General features: G+C 44.3%; 1 protein-coding gene across 1 annotated transcript in view; it reads right to left on the reverse strand.

Moving 5' to 3' along the window:
* Positions 1 to 12,151, reverse strand: part of TAF4 (TATA-box binding protein associated factor 4) — a 37,990-nt gene extending 25,839 nt beyond the window's left edge. Inside the window, exons 1-2 of the mRNA XM_080627587.1 lie at positions 11,821 to 12,151; positions 8,820 to 9,908 (exon numbers count right to left, since the gene is read on the reverse strand). Coding sequence (XP_080483713.1) covers positions 8,820 to 9,908; positions 11,821 to 12,136 — 1,405 coding nt within the window. The 5' untranslated portion in view covers positions 12,137 to 12,151. The remainder of the gene's footprint in view (positions 1 to 8,819; positions 9,909 to 11,820) is intronic.
* Positions 12,152 to 19,798: the final 7,647 nt, after the last annotated feature.

The following is a 19,798-nucleotide window of genomic DNA, read 5'->3' on the forward strand; positions in this document are numbered from 1 at the left end:
CATCAGAGGAAAAGTTCCTTTCACATCCTCCTCTGCAGAAACAGAAGGTGATTTTATCACTCACTGCTGATTTAGAAGTTTCTCTGCTTTAAGGAAACACTGAACACCATGGCTTTGAGTTCAAACACAAACTATTAACATGGACATGATATTACATGTAATTTGGCTGATAGCAACACTGATTAAACAGCACTGCTTTGCCAGTGAGTCTGAACACAGAAATAAAAGTATTTTCACACCTGTAAGCTCGAATTCAGCAACTCAAGTCTTGTTTTGATTTTTACTAACCATCAAATGCACAATCCTGAGTAATGACTAAGCTTAATGACTGGCTATGACTAACACTTATAAATAATTAGTGCCTTCTCTCCCCTTCCCCCACGAGGCGAGAGAAGGAAAGAAAACCAAATGATACACTGGAAAAAAGGAAGAATGAAAGGAAATAAGAGGTTGAAGTTCAAGGCATGATCACTTGTTTCTTATTCCACTCCACCCTTGATACTACTACAAACATGACTGCACGTATGTTCATTAACAACTGAAAGCTCCTCATGCTTTTTTATAGACTTCTGCACAGTTCAGCCTTCCTACTCCATATCTCTTCTTCTGGACTCCTCCACTGATCCTTCAGCAAACTTTGGTCACTGCCATTGACTTGTTTGCCAGAGGTGCTGCAATTCCACAGCGCTACTCCTTGGAGTTGGTACTTCTGACTCATGTGAGTACAACTGGTCCCACTCGCCACGCCACCACTTACGTTGAACGCACCTGACATTATTACATCCTGAGAGAGGCACTAAATCCAACTCTCCCTTACAGAAATACTTGATTAATAAACTGAGGAAAGGTGTGAAGACAGCCCAGTGCAGCCTCGCTGTCCCCTCAAAGCATTTAAGACAGACCAGAGCACTCACCACACCTCATTGCTTAGGTTTTGTTTATACTCCGATATCTACAGCATGCTTTTTCCAACTGAATCTGCACTAGTTGTTGCACAGAGTTTATCCAGTATGTGGTTTATTCTGCACTAAAGTACTCTGATGGCTTTTAGTAGTTCAACTACTCTCAGAAGTATATATTAATCAAGTTACAATGGTAAGTTAGATCATTTTTGCTAGAGACTTGCTTAGTTCAATACAAACCTGAGAACATGATACCCATGTAAAATAACATCGCATATCAAAGCGAGGTTTATGTCACTAGTTATCTAGGTACTGGTTAGAACATATAAATATTTTAGTAACACATTTTAAGGAAAAAAAGCATCAAAATTAAAAGATACAAAGTGTTCATATTTACAGTTCAAATTTAGAGTTCTTCACTGACAAAAAGTTATTCAATTTTTATCAGTATTCTTTCCCAAACCCCACAGAAAAAGCTTGGCAACAGAGTCAAACCTTGCACTAAATCCTGTATAAATATCCAGTAAAAGCAGTGTCCCTGGGTGAAAGGATTTACAGCTTATTTATGCACTTTGCTGAGAATCAGCCTTTTATGTTCAAAGTGTAACTTTCGACCACTGGTAATAAAACTGCAGAAACTCATCTTTTTAACATGTTATTTCCAGCCTGACAAGAGTTACAGAGGCAAAGATTATTCACATTTGTGCAACGCCTTTAGATAGCTCTACCGAGGTACTGAACAGCTCTTCCTGCACAAACAGGACACAGTTGTAACAACTCCTTATAACTATCACCTCTTTCTTGATTATTGCTTATACCATTATATAGTGACAATAATCAAGGTTCTGTTCTTCACCAAAAAATACTCTATATTTAAAACCCCCTCAGTCACAGCCTGGTCTGTGTACAGTTTTTATGCTTCTCTCAATATTCGAGCTGGAAATGGGACCATTTTGCCACAATAATTTAGTGGTACAATCACCAGTGCTGACACAACTATATAGTTGGAAGAGACGCTTATTGTATAAGCTGTTTTCCTTCTCTCATGAGGAAGCAGTATGCAAGAGGGCTGATCCAGCCAAAACTACCCAGACAAGAAAGGTTTTGCAACTTTCAAGAAACCTGTATGATTATAAACACACAACTTCCTGCATTTAGGCAAGACCTTCATTAGTTTAAAATCAAATTCAAGTTAACGCATTAACAAATTATAACAGCACAAAACCAAAGCTCAAGTATGCCCACAGCCACTGTCTCAGTTAAACAACTGTGTGCAACCCGCCTAAGGGATGAAGACCTACTGAGGCTTCAGCCCCAGAATGGCACCAGGAAACTTATCGATGTTCATGGATCACACATCTATTTTTTATTATATTATATTATATATATATTATATTATATATATCTATTTTTTATTATATCTATTAATATATCTATTTTTATTATATTATTTATTTCTGTACACAGAAACATTCACATAGCCGTGCACATTGAAAAACCCTTTCTAACTTGTGAGCACCACATACTCGCTCTGGAGTTTGGCCTTCCTTCACATACAGCTTTACATAACAGATAACTGCTTCCTAAGTATGATCAAAAATCCCTATCATTGTCTTCAGTTGTGAGAAACACAATTTTCAGAACTTTTTTTTCATGCTTCTACCTCTTCAAATCTTTCACAAGAGATCATATGCCTGAGATAAAAAAGTTAATCTTGCTAACACTTACTGTCTTCCAACTGGCAAAAGCCTTCTTTTTACCATCAAATTCAAAGAGCAGATTCAGACAGATAAGTGGAGTTATAAGGATTCATACACAGAGAACAACCCTGACAAGATAATTCATTTTCAGGTTAAAAAGCTGATTTCAGGTATTTCTGAGAAAAACTGAATATAGTCATAGAAAACCCCAAAAACACTTAACGTGTTGTGCTGTTACTAAGCAGCCCCTTAGTATTTGATCACTCTGTTTTGTTAAGAACAGAGAGCCAGAAATCAAGCTTTCCCCGAGCCAGCACCTTCGCTTTGCTAAACTCCAGTTAGATTAATATCAGTATTTTCAACTATGCTCCTGAACAACTTCATACATTCCCTCTTTTTAGGATTCTAGTTACATATCATTTCCCAAAACAAAGATGACAAATAATAGTAAGTGTTTTCCTACACCAATACATCTGAGGAGAGTTTGTGATACCTACTAAATTGTGTCTTATCAGTGCCCCAAACTGTTGCGTTTTCACCTCAGACTTCTAACTTTGCTGCAGCATCCTGTCTTAGTAAGTGATTCAAGTCCACAAAATTTGTGGTCCTCAAACCATGATGCTGCATTTTAGAAGTAACCCACATAGATTTCCATAGCTGGAAAACTTGTTTAGCTCACTGACCATCAGAACACCACATAACTTCTAGAGTAGCAGAGTGCAGAATGCCTCAAAAGAAAGCACTCACAGTGGTCATTGACCAACAACCTTGATCGTAAGCCTAGTGATACCCAAAAAACCCAGGAAGACCATATGTAGATAGGCATACAAAACGAATCCATACATGCTCTCCCAAAGGTACTTTCCACAGCAGAGCTGAACAATATGTAGCCAAAATTAATAGTTTTCACAGCTTAACAGAATCACTATTATATTTCCATCACTTAAAGAGACACTCTTCTCAGATGCGCAAAACATCTCATGACACTCATTTTAAGAGCAACAAAATCCTATTGCACATCTCCAAGTCTGAAGTCCTCTGGGGTACAAAGCCAAGCATGCAGGATTCCTCAGTCATGAAAGTTACAGTGAGAACAAACACAACTTTCAGTCTGGTGACATATGGCAGATATGAGGTAGCAGATTTCAAATAAAGCAGAACGTTCCTTTTGCTGATGCACAATTTGAACATGAAATCCACCCCTCACCCAGAAGAGTTGTACAGAGGAGATCCACAGTTAGCTTTCAGAAAGAGATACCACTTTATGCACCAAGTATAGGGCTCCCAAGCTCTACTCTTGGCAAAATATCCATGCCCTCATGGCCTCGGGCAAGTCAGAACTTCTCTAACTTGCTCCTTCCCCCAGCTCTAAAGCAGAGTTCATACTACTTTATTTACCAACCACACAGGCATGTTACAAGGATTAAGTTTTGCAAAATCCTTTGAAAGTAAAGCATACTATAAGTCCTGTAATAAGTTTCTGTTATCACTGTGCAATACAGACATTATTTTTAACCAAATAGAGCCATGCCAACACAGTTAACAGGCATAATATTGGCAGAACATACAGGATACATACAGGAAAACTATAATCAGGATATGTTTGAACTCACTTACTAGTCAGTGAGAAATAGAAACAACTACATTCCACTACTTCATAGTATTTCTTCTGTCCCTTTCTGTATCTCTTACATTATAGATCTCTGTAGATTTCCTCTTCTATTTATATTCCCAGTTACTTTAGACATTTCTGGATACATATTTCATGTATAAAGTAACCCAAAAACCACTGCACCCCAGCTCCTCACTGAAGGAAACTGAACTGCTCCTGCAGATGTTATCTTTCAGTGACTCCAGCTTCAGGAAGTATGACTGCTCATGTGAAAAGGACCAGAGCCCATGCTGTAAAGGCAGTATGTGCTTAGGTAGTTTCCCCGTCTTAAAGCCACTATAATCAAAGGTTAAGTTAAGAATCCTTCTTGGATAGGTAGCACCAGCTAAAAATCAACAGCTTCTACAGAAGTTAAGCTTCCATTTAACACCAAGTGAAGTTTGCAGCATCTAAGGCCATGAACAAAACCTTGAACATGAAAACAGATACATGTCTGCATCAGTGGATTACAGCACCAACATTCTTCCAGGTATCCTTTGCTTCCAGAAAGCACCAACAGTAAGTTTAAACTGACTGTAGAGGTCACTTGCATTAGGCCTGTTCAGAACTCTGGAACATCTTTAGAGGATCCCCATGGGTTTCACAGCCAAGAGTGGAACATCCTGTAGTCACCATAGAAATGGCACATGAGACGCCCTCCAGAAAAAAAAGTAATAATGCAGTCTAGTCTCATCCTCTAGCATTAGCTACTGGCAGATCCAACTGAGTTTTTGAAAGTAATAAAGAAGTTACATTATTAGATACAAAGCAAAACGAATCTGTGATAGGAGTTCTACTACAGCTGCACAACCACGTTACTACTAACGAGAATAATACTGGTCATGATCACAGAAGTAAAAGAAATACATAAACTCCACAGACAACCTGTCCTATCTGCTATCTCCAAACAAACAGAGAGTCACAGAATCTTGTTTCTTCAGGGAAAAAAAAAAAAAAAAAAAAGGAGTCTTTAGCATCAAGCTGGCAAATCTTTGTAAGTACAAGAAACTTCTAGTGAAGGTAAAAGAAAAGAAAGGGACAGTGAAGTGAAGGTCTCTAGATTTCGGTTTCACTGCCCAGACCTACCCACTCTGTATTGTTCTCACTGTACACCTACAGCACTCCCTCCAGTCTGCTCTCTTCCTTAAGCAGGTACCTGCTTATGATGAGATGCTTGTACATAAAAATAAAGCAGAAGAGAGTAACAACAGAAAGCATCAGCAAGAAGAGAAAGCAAAGTTTTGAACCTTGACTTTGCCAATACTGATAAAGTACAAGCTCACAGACACTGGTTTTGAAACTGTATTATAGCATTGCTGGGGAAGATAAGATGTTGAAGAGTGATTCTGAAGTACACAAGTTTGTCCTTTTACAAGATGATTTTACCATGTGTCAGTGACTGCCTCTAAACACTTCATGAACTCTCACACTGCAAAAGATTCATCTAAGGGCATGTTATGCTTTTCTGCAGACTTTCCTGAGTGCCTATAACAGCAGAACACTAACTTCATGCTTTAACAAACTCACCAATTTTCCTACCTCTTACCATGTTACTGTACGCATTTCACCTTATTGCCTGAAGTAGCTGGAACTTCATACAATTTATGTTCAGTCCCAGTTTCAGATGATGTTGCATCTTTAAAGCAGTGTTGTCTAAAGGGAAACTTGCGCTCCCGCCCCCTAGGAAATCATCTGACAACATTATCATGTCTTTGCTAAGAAGCTATAAATAAGGTTATTTTTGGACCTTCATTACACAGATCTGTCCAACTGGACCACAAAGTTCCAACATGGAATCCTGAAGAGTAAGCACAAGAGTGTCTTCCACAGAGACACCAGTAGCTGAAAACCATTTTTAATGCACAGATACTCCGAATATTCCAGTTTATTTGGGAAGCATTATGCCAGCATCCAGTAAGGGCACAACAACTACAGCTCATTCGCTCTTCAAACAGCTCTGATTTGGTCATTTTTTGTTGCACAATTGCTTTGATGCACTATTCTGAAAGTAATATATTTTAAAGAGCATTGATTGAGTCTGTTTTCCACAGATGCATTTTAAAAGACTATCTGAAACCTTTCAAGGTTTCTCATTTTCAAGCCCCTGGTTAATAACACTTACTGACATTTTATATTCTGCTCTCCATGCATGCAAAACTGTAACTGTGTTGTGGAGTTAGAAACAGTAATCCAGGGTAAGAAAATAACAATAAAACACATGCTGCTTATTGGTCAAACCTTCCATAAGGTTTTCTTTCTAAGTGTTTGTAAATCTTTGTGTGGAAAGCAACATGTGCAGTGCAGGATCTAAGGCTATTTCAAGCCCTGAGTCTTACAAACTCTCATTAGCACATAGCAACTTTTATAAACCTAAACTTGTGATGTAAATTTGATGCATGCAGCAGATGCGCAGCACACAAGTGCTGTAGTTGCAGCCTCATAGTAGCAAACATCCTTTAAAAATCCAGCCTATGACACTGTAATTTGAAATACAGTTTCAAAAGCAGAGCCATCCATTCTCCTTTCACTCTGACTGTATCTGGGGCCTATTAAAGATTAAAGCAGTTGCAAGGGCTAAGCACCTCTGACAGTAGCACATGCACCTGCGAGATGTTTGTAAGAGCTCAACATCCATCAGTTCTTAAGTGTTCTGAAAGAAATGCTTTATGCAAAGCCCTTTCAAAGTTGGCTACTTTGGCAAAGTACAAAAATGCAAACCAACACAATTATAAATATGTTTTGTTCCACTAAAAAAATCCTTTCCAATATTAAGTCTGCCTTAGCATGCAGAAACCCAGTTCCCAATTCCTGTGCATTCAGTTATTCTTTAAGAGTCATGCTATTCTTCTGAAGTTATAAACATTTTTTAAAGTGTGGGACAGACAAGAAAAGTGCTAAGTAAAAACCCTCCAGTGTTTAGAACCTGTATTGGTTTACTTTGATCTACTGAAACCTCCAAAGGTGCAATTTATGGTCCAATTATGCTTAAGAACTGCCAATGCTGCTTCTAAGAGTAACACATTTCAGTGAGCTCTGGCACTTGGAAAACATCAGCTACCTGGAAAAAAGGTCCCACTGGACTCCACAGTGGTATTTTTCCCATAATCAGGTTTATAATGCAGTATTAGTGAAAACATAGGTGTACATGGCAATAGACTGGAACGTGAAAAACCCTTTGATACACTGTGGCAGTAAATAAATAAATAAGGCTTTTCCAGCCTGTCAATTCACAAGCTTCAAATCAAGCTCTGGGATTTTAAGGTCTGAGTTTTACTGCTGGGTTTATGTTAAATTAGCAACATGTGTCATTCAAATTACTCATAGAGAGAATAATCTTCTCTAGAAAAAAAGTGAGGAATATTTATGCCAGTTAGAGACACAGAATGTTTGACAGACTTCATCAAACTTGGTGGCATCACATACCATAAATAGCATATTACACAAAAAGATGGTGTAGAGTAACACCGTATGGTTTGTGATGTACCTCACGTGACAGGTGCATTGCTTTGAGTTGCTCAGGAGTTTCAATAGGTGTATTTTTACTAAGACCAATTGAAACAAATGGTATCCAACCACCACTAATTTCACTTGGTACCAACAGTGAAATTTAACCAGTTGTTCTTTGTACACTGCCCTGAAAACACTCAATAATAAGAACACAGCTATTACTATATACTATTAAAAAACCCAGGAAACTATGTGCAGGTTCACACAAGTATTTTCAGTTAAAAATAGATCTGGATATAATGAAAAACCTGGTTCAAAATAATAGCAAATATATGACCTTAAATCTCCAAATCTAGGATATTTAAGGAGGGACACAACAGTGCTCAGAACAGAAAGGTTTCTCATCCTGCTTTTTTACTCACCCACTGAGTTCAGGACTAGATTCCTTGTCCAGAGATGCTCAGCACTAAGCATGAGACTAGCTACTACAAAAGCTGCAACCCTAGACACAACAGGGTGAGGTAAGGACAGAGGAAGACTGCCTTTTGTATCAGAACTCCAGTGACTAAAAAGATGATCATAAGCTTCAACTCTGTGAGTTTTTAAGTCAGACTTTGAAGGTATTTCAAGCAAAAGAAGGTGGTTTTCTCCTGTTGTATCTGCTGCTTCTCTATTCATGAGTGCTCTGTGGTGCTGGGGGCATGCAGGGACAGAGAGGGAACCGAACAGCACGTGAAGAAGGTTACATGAACTACTGACAAAACCACCTTAAAAGTCAAAATGCCTTAATGTGAAAATGAAATAGCAACTTTTCCTTTGATAACATCCCATGGTCAGGCTTTGGCCGTTTACAGCTTCATCTATACTCACACCCTGACAAAGATACCAGACACAATTATTCTTGTATTACTACCACTGGAAAGACTTTTTGGTCACCCAAATTCATACACTAGGTAGTGGAATGCTATTACGCTACTACTCAAAATCAGACAATTCTCATTGTTAAATGTAATGCCGTTTCCACACCTCACAATTGAACAGCAAGAAATCTTATTTGGACCCCTTCCTCCATGCAAGAAATACACTTTCAAAGTAAAATCCCTCAATCCTCTTGCTTACCTGGTGGTAACTGAAAATTCTGAATGTTAGTTGGGTTCTGAGGTGGCTGAGGCAAACGAGGTGCTAAAACTGTAGGAGTCAAAGTTGCTCTTATTCCACTCGTAGTTGCTGTTGGAGTCCTTGGCAGACTTTGTGCCACTGTATTGGCAGTGCCTTTAGCCATTCCCGTGGGGGTGCCAGGAGCTGCAGGAGGTATCCCACCAGGATTGGGAGCAACATTGGAGAGCCCAGCTTGCATAGTTTGCCCAATAATCATGTTACCCCCTGTAGTACTGGGCTGGCCAACAGTAGCCAGTGTCTGCTGTTGGGATACTGCCTGGACTATAGCTTTAGGAGATTCAGATTTGATGACCTGTGTGGTGGGAGCTGCTGGCACAGTGGAACCAGACTGGCTGTTCACAAGTGATGTCTGGAGGGAAGCTCCAGATCCCACAGTGGCTGTAGCAACAGCAGGAAAACTCCCCACACTGATGGTTGAATTGATCACAGTATTGCTCCCATTCTGAGTGGCTGCCCCAGCTGCAGCTACTGTGGGTCCTGCTGTGTGGATTGGTGGCCGCACAAGCGTTACTGTCGGTGTCCCAGTCCCAATGCTCGGTGGTGGCTGCGAGGAGATAACTGTGGGCGAGGAGGAAGATGCAGAGGACACAGCAGTGTTAAGGAAAGATGTCTGGATGACAGTGTTGGAAGCTGATGGCAAAACAGCATTAACAGTATTTCCCTTCCCCACAGATCCAGGTCCATTGTTAACAAGAGGGGCAACAGCAGGGGCAGGAGTAGGGTTAGCGGTCACCGGAGTCCCAGGGAAAGCAGCACTTCCTGTATGGTGAGAGTTCATCACCACATTACTCCCATTCAAAGTTTGCACTGTTGTGGTCCCAATCTTGCCATTCCTGGTGGACAAGGCTGTTGCCATGGTGCTGATAACCACCGATTTGCCCTGACTGAGGGTCCCTGGAGCAGCAGTGACTTCAGATGCTCCTGCTGCTGCAGTGGTGGTGCTGGTGCTCGTTGTGGTGGCTCCATCCAGAGCTGAAGTCTGGGACCTGGTGTTATGGTTAATAACGCCCCCTTGCACTCCTCCTGCTCCTGCAAAACAACAACAAGGTTAAACAGAGAATGAGCAAGAGGAGAAGTCCAGAAGAAAGAATGCTCTTCCTCATCACCAAGTCTTCTCCATCTCTCATGCTGCCTGCCTGGAGCCAAGAGAACAGGACAGAGCACAAACCGAAGATGGCTTCGAAGCCTCCAATTTCCTATCAAAGCCTGGCAGGTTCAGTATTAATTTGAACATAACTGCTTTCAACACTACAGTAAGACAAAACAGGGAAAGCAAATTTGATATAAACGAAGGGAAGGCAGGAGAAAGATCATCTCAGACCTCTTCCCCAATCTAGAGCCTGACATGGCATTTAGCAACCGGACTGCAACTGCAAGGAGGGAAGACACACGAGTAAGACAAATCCCCTCTGCCCAGAACATGTTACCTATAGATCAAGTCAGTTAGATCAGGAGGCTCAACCACAGCAAAACATGAAAAAGTGAAAGGAAAACATGAGGCTGGCAAGATAAGAAACGCCGCACGGCCTGGAGCAGGTTACTATAAAACCCCTCCACTGTATCACTGAATTTGTTCTTCCAGACCTGAAGTTCCCACAGCCTGAGATCACTGAAAAATAAAAAAATAAAAAGCAAAGCTGGTTTGAGAAGGGACAAGATGATGAAGCTTCTTGTCCTGAATAATCCTCATGCCTCTTGATGAGGCCTGGTGTTATCACAAGTACAATCACACACAGTATAGGTCCTGGCCCTATAGAGACAGAAAGAGGAAAAGCACAGTGACAGACAGACACTGAGAAGAACGTTATAAGGGTTAAGGAGATCCTCCTAGAAGAGCTTAATTAATCTTAACAGAGGATCTATAATATCTTCTTACACTTCAGCAACAAGAAAGCAAGCAATAAAAAAAAAATAAATGGGGGGAGGGGAGGAATTGCAGAGATTCTGGGGAGACATTTATTTTAATTCCCTGAAAACCAGCTTCCCTCCATTCCCATGTAGTGAGCCCTTATCCCAGCCTTCACACTGTCCCTCTACAGCACTCACAGCACGAAGAAGGGGAATATTCCCAGGTAGCTACGGGGGGTGTGTGAGTGGGTGGGAGAAGACATTGTACAAGGTGCGGTGTTGTGGCCTCAATTCCCCCCCTTCCTGGGACCTAGTGTTGTGACAACCCCCCCTTGAGGGCAGAGGAGGAATGAGAGGTGTTGAATGCCCCCTCAAAGCCCCTGGAACAAGGGAGGGGGCCGGGGGGGAAGGAATATCCAGGCAGGCAGATATGGGGGGGAAGCATTTTGAGGGACTTCCTCCCCTTGAAATCCCCCCTCGCTTCCTCCTCTACAGGAAATAGGTGTCATGATTAATAACACCCCCTTCCACTTCAGCAACGAGAAGGGGGAGGGGAAGAAGCATTTACACAGACAGCTACGGCGGCATTATCAAGAGGGAATCCCCCCCATAACCTTCCACCCCTGGAAAGGGAAGGGGAGCAGTCGCGGGCGGCATAGGAGGCACAGCCATTACCAAGGGGGGTGGGCTCTGCCTCCCTCAGCCCCCGAGATGAAGAGAACGCTCTTACACTCCAGCAACAAGGGCAGGAAAAGCCGAGGGGACCGGCAGAGTCACGGACAGGCACTGCCGGCTTGTTCTGCGGGGAGGCTGCCCCCACACATGATAAAACACCCTCTAGTAAGAAGAAGCGAGGAGGGAAAATAAAGGGGAGGGAGCAGAGGCGCGGATACACACCGAGGGGGCATGATGAGGGGAGGCTCTCCCCCATATGATCGATACCACCCTTTGCACTCCCGCTCCTGCCACAACGAGAAGGAGGAGAGAGGGAAAAGGGGGGAAAGCAGTGAGGGAAGGAGGCAGCCGGAGCTGGGGAGTGGGGGGAGGGGAGGGCCCCTCTCCCCTTAGAGCCCCCCACCCCTGCCCATGTTACCTGCTTTTGTGATCTCTGGGGCACTCAGTCCCATCTTGCTGCTGCTGCTGCTCTCTGTTTGGGCATTAGCATTGCCTCCTACTACTACTCCTCCAGGGCTAGGGCTAGGGCTGCTGCTGCTACTGCTGCTGCTCACAACATGGTTCCCCAGCAGCCCCCCAGCGGCCCTCAGGGGCTCCTGCGCCTTGTGGTGCTGGTGGTGGTGGCCGGAGGCCGCCAGCTGAGACTCCAGGGAGCCCACCAGGTCGCTCACCACCTTCTCATCCACCTCCGTGTTCAGGAAAACCTCATCCAGCAGATCCGAGCCCGCCGCCATCTTTTTTTTGGAGGGTTCCTGTGAGCGGCTCCCTCCTCCCCCCCCTCCCCTTCCACTCCTCCCTCCCTCCCCCCACCCCACACACACACTTCAACCCGCCCAACTGCGCAAGCGCAAGCGCCCAGCCTCACATCACCGGCCGGAGAGGGATTCCGCTCGCCGCCGATTGGCCGGCGCCCGCCTATAAAAGGCCGTGCAAATGGCTGCGACCGCCGAGTTAGGAGGCGGGCGGCAGCGGCTCGGTTGTGGCGCGGCTAAGGCTGAGGGGGGCAAGCGGCGCGGGGCGGCGCGCAGCGGCCGCGGGTGAGGCCAAGCCCCGGCCCGTGGCTCGGCGGAGCGTCGGGGGAGGCCTCGGTGGCTGCGGCTCTTTGTCTGCCTCGGCCCAAAATGGCTGCATGTTTCCCCCGCTGCTCCCTGCGGCCGGGTCTCCCCCGCCGCCGCGAGTCTGAAGGGCGCCCCGCACCTGTGCCAGCTGCGTGTAACTGATCCCCGGCAGGCGCGGGGGGGAACCGGGGGGCGGGCGGGCGGACGGGACCCACGCCCAGCCCCGGGCGGGGGCAGCGGGCGAGGAGGAGCGCGCCGGCCCCCGCGCCTCCTTCCCTCCTTCCGCCGCTGGCAGAGGCGGGCTGTCCCGGAGCGGCCCTCGGTGCGGCCGGTAGCGGTCGGGCCGCCGTTGGTCGTCGCCGCAGCCGTGTGCCAGGCGCGGTGTCGGCAGGCTCCGCTCCGCGGCCTGGGCAGCCTGACTCAGCATGCCGCGGCGCGGCTGGGGGGGAGCCCCGGGAAAGCGCGCTAGAGGAAGGAGGGAGGGAGGGCGGCGGGGATTTAAGCGCTGGGAAGGGAAACAAGGGAGGGGAGGAGAGTGAAGAGAGGGAGATCCCCGCTTTAAACGGTCCACTCGCAGCTCTGAGCCCGGCGCTGCGAGGCGGGGGCCTTGCTGCGCCGGGGACGATCCCCGCCCGGTGTCAGCGCGCGTTACACCCCCGCTGCCGCTTAACCCTTGTGGGGAGAGACGTGTCTCTGCCGAGCCGTGCTCGGCGGGAGCCTTGCGCCGGCAGGAGAAGCTGCACCCGGCCGCGGCCCGACACATCGGGCTGGGCTTGGAGCCCCGGCGGGGTGCGGCGGGGCCGGGCCGGGAGCTGGCTGCAGGTGGACGAGTCTTGCTAAGCGCCAGCCTTACAGTAGAGCTGCACTTTGACCTCGTTGTGCAACCATCGTGAAGGAAGTAAATATAGTTAACGTAAAAATACAACCTGCCTTTGGATAAATGCTCTCTTGTGCCAGGCAGTGTTTTCACAGGAAACTGAACTATTGGAACAATATTAACTGGCCGTGGAGTAGTAGGAGGAGGCCACAAAGATGCTCCAAGGGCTTGAGCACCTCTGTTATGGAGATAGGGTGACAGCTGGGGTGGTTCAGCATGGAGAAGAGGAGGCTCCAGGGGGACCTTAGAGCAGCTTCAGTGCCTGAAGAGGCCAACAAGAAACCTAGAGAGGGGCTTTGGACAAGGGCCTGTAGGGACAGGCTAAGGGGAATGGCTTTAACCTGCCAGAGGGGAGATTGAGATGAGCTTTTAGCTAGAAGTTCTTCCCTGTGAGGGTGCTGAGCTGCTGGCACAGATTGCCCAGAAAAGCTGTGGCTGCCCCATCCCTGGCAGTGTTCAAGGCCAGGTTGGATGAGGCTTGGTGCAAGCTGCTCTAGTGGAAGGTGTCCCTGCCCGTGCAGGGGGTTGGGACTGGATAAGCTTTAAGGTCCCTTCCACCCTAAATGATTTTAGGAGTCTATGAACTGAAAGATAAAGTGCAGTATGTGGTAAGTTATTAAGGGGCATCAAGCTTAAAATAGCTCCTCTTCTTTCACTATTATAAAATAAGCTTTGCTTTACATATTGGGAAAGGGCGGAATTGGAGGCTGGACACATGTTGCAGTGGGATTGACTCAGCACCTGCTCATGCCCTGGCTGACAATGCCCAGATCTGACTGGTCTGATAGCCGCCAGAAGGCTGCAGAGGTGAAGAATAAGAGCTCTGAGTTATCTAAGAGAAGGGATTGCTTTAAATAGGTCAAAGTATTCCCCACTTAGAGCTGCCCAAACATGGGTGTCAATGCTTCCCGCCTTACATATTTGTGGTGATCTTGTATTTGTTCTTGTAGTGCTGTGACATGAGCTGAATTGCTCTGCTCAATACTTGGCCCTGTGAGCAATGGGAACAGCACTGGAATACTGTGCTGTGTCTTGCTTTGCCCCCACATATGCAAATGTGTCTACAAGGGAGATGTTCTTTGCCAAAAGTTTGCAAACATAAAAACTGGCAGGTATCTGTTCTTAACACACAGGCCTTGAATAAGAGGGTGAGTAAATACCTTTAAATCAAAAATGTTAGAAATTCAGCTTATGGTAAGGGCTATTACTGTTCTAGTTTCTGATTTCCTCCTCTCACCTGCAGTAGACTTTGGCTGCTGAGTAAGAATGACAACACTGAGCCTTTCCCAATGTACTGGTCGCTTCACCAGGTGGCATCACTCAGAGGGAGCACCTAAGTCGTCTGAGAAGTTTTATATTCATCTTTTGTTCCCCAACATTTTGTACTCTGGAGCTTTCCTCAGTCATCATTTGAAACTCAAGGAAGAGAAAGAAAACGCCCTTCTCCATGACTTTGAGCTTCCATTTTCCCAATTTTTGCCCAGTTACAGGGCTGCACAGTAGGTGCCATTGCTGTAGGTCATGCTGCCTGTTTCCTATGAGGTAGGAATGCTGCTGCAGGCAGGGGAGTCCCAGCCACACTAGAGCACAAAGCTAGTTATAGCTGGGGGAAAATTCTATAAGCAACATACCAAAGAACTATCTAGAATAGAAGTCTGGTCCCATTCCCTAGTCAACTACACATTTCCTAACTTGAGTACCTGAAGAACTAATCTACATTATCTGCTCAAGTTATTTATTTAAGGGTAAAAAAGCTTGACTTAAGCTGAACCAGCCTGAAGCTGTGGAGTGGCTGCAGGTCTGTCTCTTGTGGCATCAGAGTACAGCCTAATGCTGGGCTGCAGCACCAGAGGGGAAATGGAGGGAGGACATGCATCAAGATGCAGCAGCAGGAGGGGTCAGAGCAGCCTCTGTTCCTCCACTGCTCACATTCTAGGACAGCTTGAGTGTAGTTTTCAGTTGCATACAAAACTAGAAATAAAAGCATAGAAATCTTTGTGTCCTTGTTCTAACGCTCTCTTTAGTGCACCATATGGTGTATCTACCATATTAGGTAAACAACTTTACAAAATTACAAGAGCAACTGAGATTCATTACAACTTGTGCATTGTAAGTGTGTAGGATCCATTACTGAATAATTTATCTTTTCATACTCTCTGCCTCTTGTGTGACATTGGAAGTCACTTTCTAGGCTGGATTCTTCGGGACTAGGATCCAGCTCCTCTCTGCTCACTGCTCACCTTCCATTTTAAACTGTATGAAAGAGCAACTTGGGTAAGAGTTCTGATAATGGGTTACTGGTAATTATTGGTGCTGGTGTAGAAATAGTCAGGCTCAACATACAGTGAATTCTATTTCACCCATCAGCAATTACATCAAAAGATCTTGAACTCTACAGGCATGTATGGATTCTCTCTAGTGCCAAAGAGTAAAAGCTAGGAGGAGCTATACAGGAAAAACATAACACCGATAGTTGCTTTAACCTGCTTCTTTAGGATATTGTTATTTAATACTCATTTTCCCTACTGAGAGCTAGCCTATATAGACCATGGCATAGAGACTGTCTCAAAGTACAAGTGGTAATGCAATTCTTTTTCTGTTTGTTTGCTATGATTAGCCTAAAATTCCGTACAAGAACATCTGACAGAGGTGGTAGGAGGATGGATTAGTGATAAGGGATGTATCAGAGAAGCCTACAGATGGTTTGTGAGAAGGAGAGTAGCTTTTGGTTGTCTCTGCACAGCTCCTTTGAGTCTTAAGTGACCAGTGAGTTACAGAGTGTCAGGAGGAGACAAAAGAATGGAGCCTTGGTTGAAGATGTAGTCCTGTGTAGAATCTCCTGGTTAGTAGATGTGAAAGTCTGTGTGCTGATTCTTCTGCAAAGAGGTGTCAGTCTGCACTAACAAGTGTTCAGCAAAACCAGCAAGACTTCCTATGCATCTGCAATACAAGTGTTTGAGAATCCATAGGAAAAATATCCCTGGTTTAAGTGTTTTACTTTGAATTTAGGGGCAAATGCAGTCTTACTACAGATGTGTGCATGGAGATAAATAAGCTGTCTTCTCCTTGGAACCTCAAAATATTGCTTATTGGTCTTAAAATCATCCTAGTTACTTCAGCTATCCTTAGGTGAATCCCTGAAGAAATCTAATGTCTCCAGTAGTCAGGGATTAATATTGGAAATTAAGTGTGCTGTACTCCAGGAAAATGGCTTAATCCTGGCATTGTAAGATAAAGAGAGATGAGCAGTAGATTTGGAAAGCAACTCTGCAGTCCCTATGTAGTTGATGATAATCACACCTACCTACTCTCCTGTTTCCACTTAAGGACAGTGTCTACCCTGATGTGTACTAGACCGTCTCTGACAGCTACAGAAGCACCAACGCTTTGACTGCAATTCAGTGTTGCAGACAGAACACCTAACACAGTGCTGCTATGGAATTGTGGCAAAACCACCCACCTATTTAAGTGTTTGTAGCTGCCTAACGTTACTGGAGCTCCAGCAGTGGAGCAGAAACCCTAACAACTCTTCTTCTCATCAAATATATTTAATCACAGTGAGATATGATGGAATAAATATATTATGTGTCAGCTTATGGGATATCCTCATTATAAAAGCAAGGTATTTAATAATACCTGGTTACTGATTGGGAAATACGTAGAAAATATCTGTTAGAGACTACTTAAGAGCTTGATTTTCAAAAAGCAAAGTTACCTGAGCACACAACTGCCTTGGCAATGTCTCAGTTTTATGAGTCAGTTAGAAGACTGTCACTAACACATGCTACATGCAGTTCACATGGGAGTTATTTCAGTATGGCTGCACTGAGGCATACCAAAGGCCATGCAACTCAACATCCTGCACCCAAAAGAAGGTGCCCAGAGAATACACTGTGGGATAAAGGATTATTGTTTAAGGGCCTTCAAGGCTTTACAGTCTAAAAGCACTGTGGAATATTCTTTTTCCTTCCCAACTGCTCTTAGTCTAACTCTCATGCTTGGTACTGCTGGCCAAGATAGGAAGTATCAATATCCAGACTCATCTGTGAGGGAAGAGCTAGAGAACTGTACTAAGAAAAAGGAGCACTTGTGTAAGAAGTTGGAAGTTTCCAACTACGCAGCCCAGCAGCTAGCAGTTCTTTAAGCATATCTTCTGAATGGAGGTGACTAGCAAACATGCAGAATGATGGCTATGAAGGTGACCAGAAGCTCTGTGCTGAGAGATTTCTTGTGCAAGTCCACATGATTCATGGGGGAAACAAAATATTATTGGAAGATTAGTGTCCTCCTGGTCACTACAATGAGCTTCAGTAATTTCACATTAATTTGAATTTAGCAAGTTATTAGAACTGACTGCGCAAACTGAACATGTTTTCCCCTCTCAGCAAATGAGAGTAACTTTTGCAATATTGAATCACTATTTCTAAGTGATACTCTGAAAGAATATGTCAAGACAATGTGCCTACTGATGGGGCTCATTACTGGAAATTCAATTTGCACATTTTTACAGTCAGGATTTGTTAGAATATGTTTGAAATCCTTCTTCATAATGAGAGGTGAATTTGGCGGGTTTTGCTTCAGTTGCTCTGTGATTCTTTGTGAGCAAAGCATTCCCTTGCTGGGGATGCTTTATCAACAATACACCCTCAACAAACAACCTAAAGGTAATACACTGGTATTTCAGTTCTGGACTCTTGGATTCAGAGCTGTTCTAGTTTTTCCTTGAGCTTTCCATCATCACTCAATACCTAACATTCTCTTCACCAGTCCTCACTATTTACTTTCTGAGCAGTGCACATCACTGGTCCTCTTCTTCCTTTGCTTCTCTTCTAGATGCCAATCCTCCACTTCCCAGCAATTTAAAAACAGTGGACAAATTGGTCTGTTGCTTCTAGACACATGCTTGGTAGCCTGCTATGGTCAGAGGTGGCTTCTTCACTCTTAAAACTGGAACTCCTCAAAGAACTGAAGCTTGCTTGATTTTTTCCAGTTGATACCATGATATGTCATTCTCAGATCATCACCTTTTTGCCCCACCAAAAGGAGTTTTAGAATCATAGAATAGTTAGGGTTGGAAAGGGCCTTAAAATCATCCCATGGGCAGGAACACCTCACACTAGATCATGTCACCCAAGGCTCTGTCCAACCTGGTCTTGAACACTGCCAGGGATGGAGCATTTACCACTTCTTTTGGCAACCTGTTCCAGTGCCTCACCACCCTCACAGTAAAGAATTTCTTCCTTATATCCAACCTTCGCTTGTTTAAGTTTAAACCCATCACCCCTTGTCCTATTGCTACAGTCCCTGATGAAAAGCCCCTCTCCAGCATCCTTGTAGACCCCCTTCAGATACTGAAAGGCTGCTATGAGGTCTCCACGCAGCCTTCTCTTCTCCAGGCTGAACAGCCCCAACTTTCTCAGCCTGTCTTCATACAGGAGGTGCTCCAGTCCCTGATCATCCTCGTGGCCTCCTCTGGACTTGTTCCAACAGTTCCATGTCCTTTATATGTTGAGGACACCAGAACTGCACACAATACTGCAAGTGAGGTCTCACGAGAGCAGAGTAGAGGGGCAGGATCACCTCCTTGGACCTGCTGGTCATGGTCCTTTTGAAGCAGCCCACGATACAGTTGGTTTCTGGGCTGAAGCACACACTGAAGTGGCTCATGTTCAGTTTCTCATTGACCAACAACCTCAGTCCTTCTCCGCAGGGCTGCTCTGTATCACTTCTCTGCTCAACCTGTAGCTGTGCCTGGGATTGCCCTGTCTAAATCACTGAATAGTCCCACAGCACCTTCTGTTAAAATAGAGGAGTTATTTGATAAGAGAGTTCTGTGTGCTCCTGAGTATACACTTTTTAACTCAACCAGAAGAATTACCAAATGAAACAGACAAAAAAGTTGGTCAAACTTTCAGTGTAGGTACAAAAAAAGTCAAAATCCAGATTCTTGTAGATTTGAACTGAAAGAATAATCACATGTGCAAGTATTTCTGCAAGTTGTCTTCAGATGACAAACACACTAAATAATTTTCCCCACTCCATCTCGAGTTCACAGTCTGCCAAATGCTCTCACCAAGCCCTATGAGATGATAGGATTCCTCAGAGCAACTTTACTAATCTTAGTGGCATTATAAAGAGCCCAGACACAAATACACTGAACTGGAAAGCCAGTGTAGACAGAAGACTCATGGAAACATCATCATTTAAAGAAAAAAGTGAAAGACATCTAGTAAAGAATGTTTGTTTTGGTTGTAATGAAATGAGATTGTATCTAAACATTGTGTGGATTTGGAATGCAGGAAGTATGTAAGCAGGATTTTGCCAAGTTTTATTTTTTTAATGACTTCTCTGTAGGAACTGATTAAAATAAATCATGTTGGAGCTTCTTTATTGAGCTACCTCAGACTTTATGAAAACACAGCACAAAAGACTATTATACAAGAGTGGGTTTTCCTGAAATC

The sequence above is a fragment of the Psittacula echo genome, assembly GCF_963264785.1.
Source record: "Psittacula echo genome assembly, chromosome: 12".
Taxonomy (NCBI): Eukaryota; Metazoa; Chordata; class Aves; order Psittaciformes; family Psittacidae; genus Psittacula; species Psittacula echo.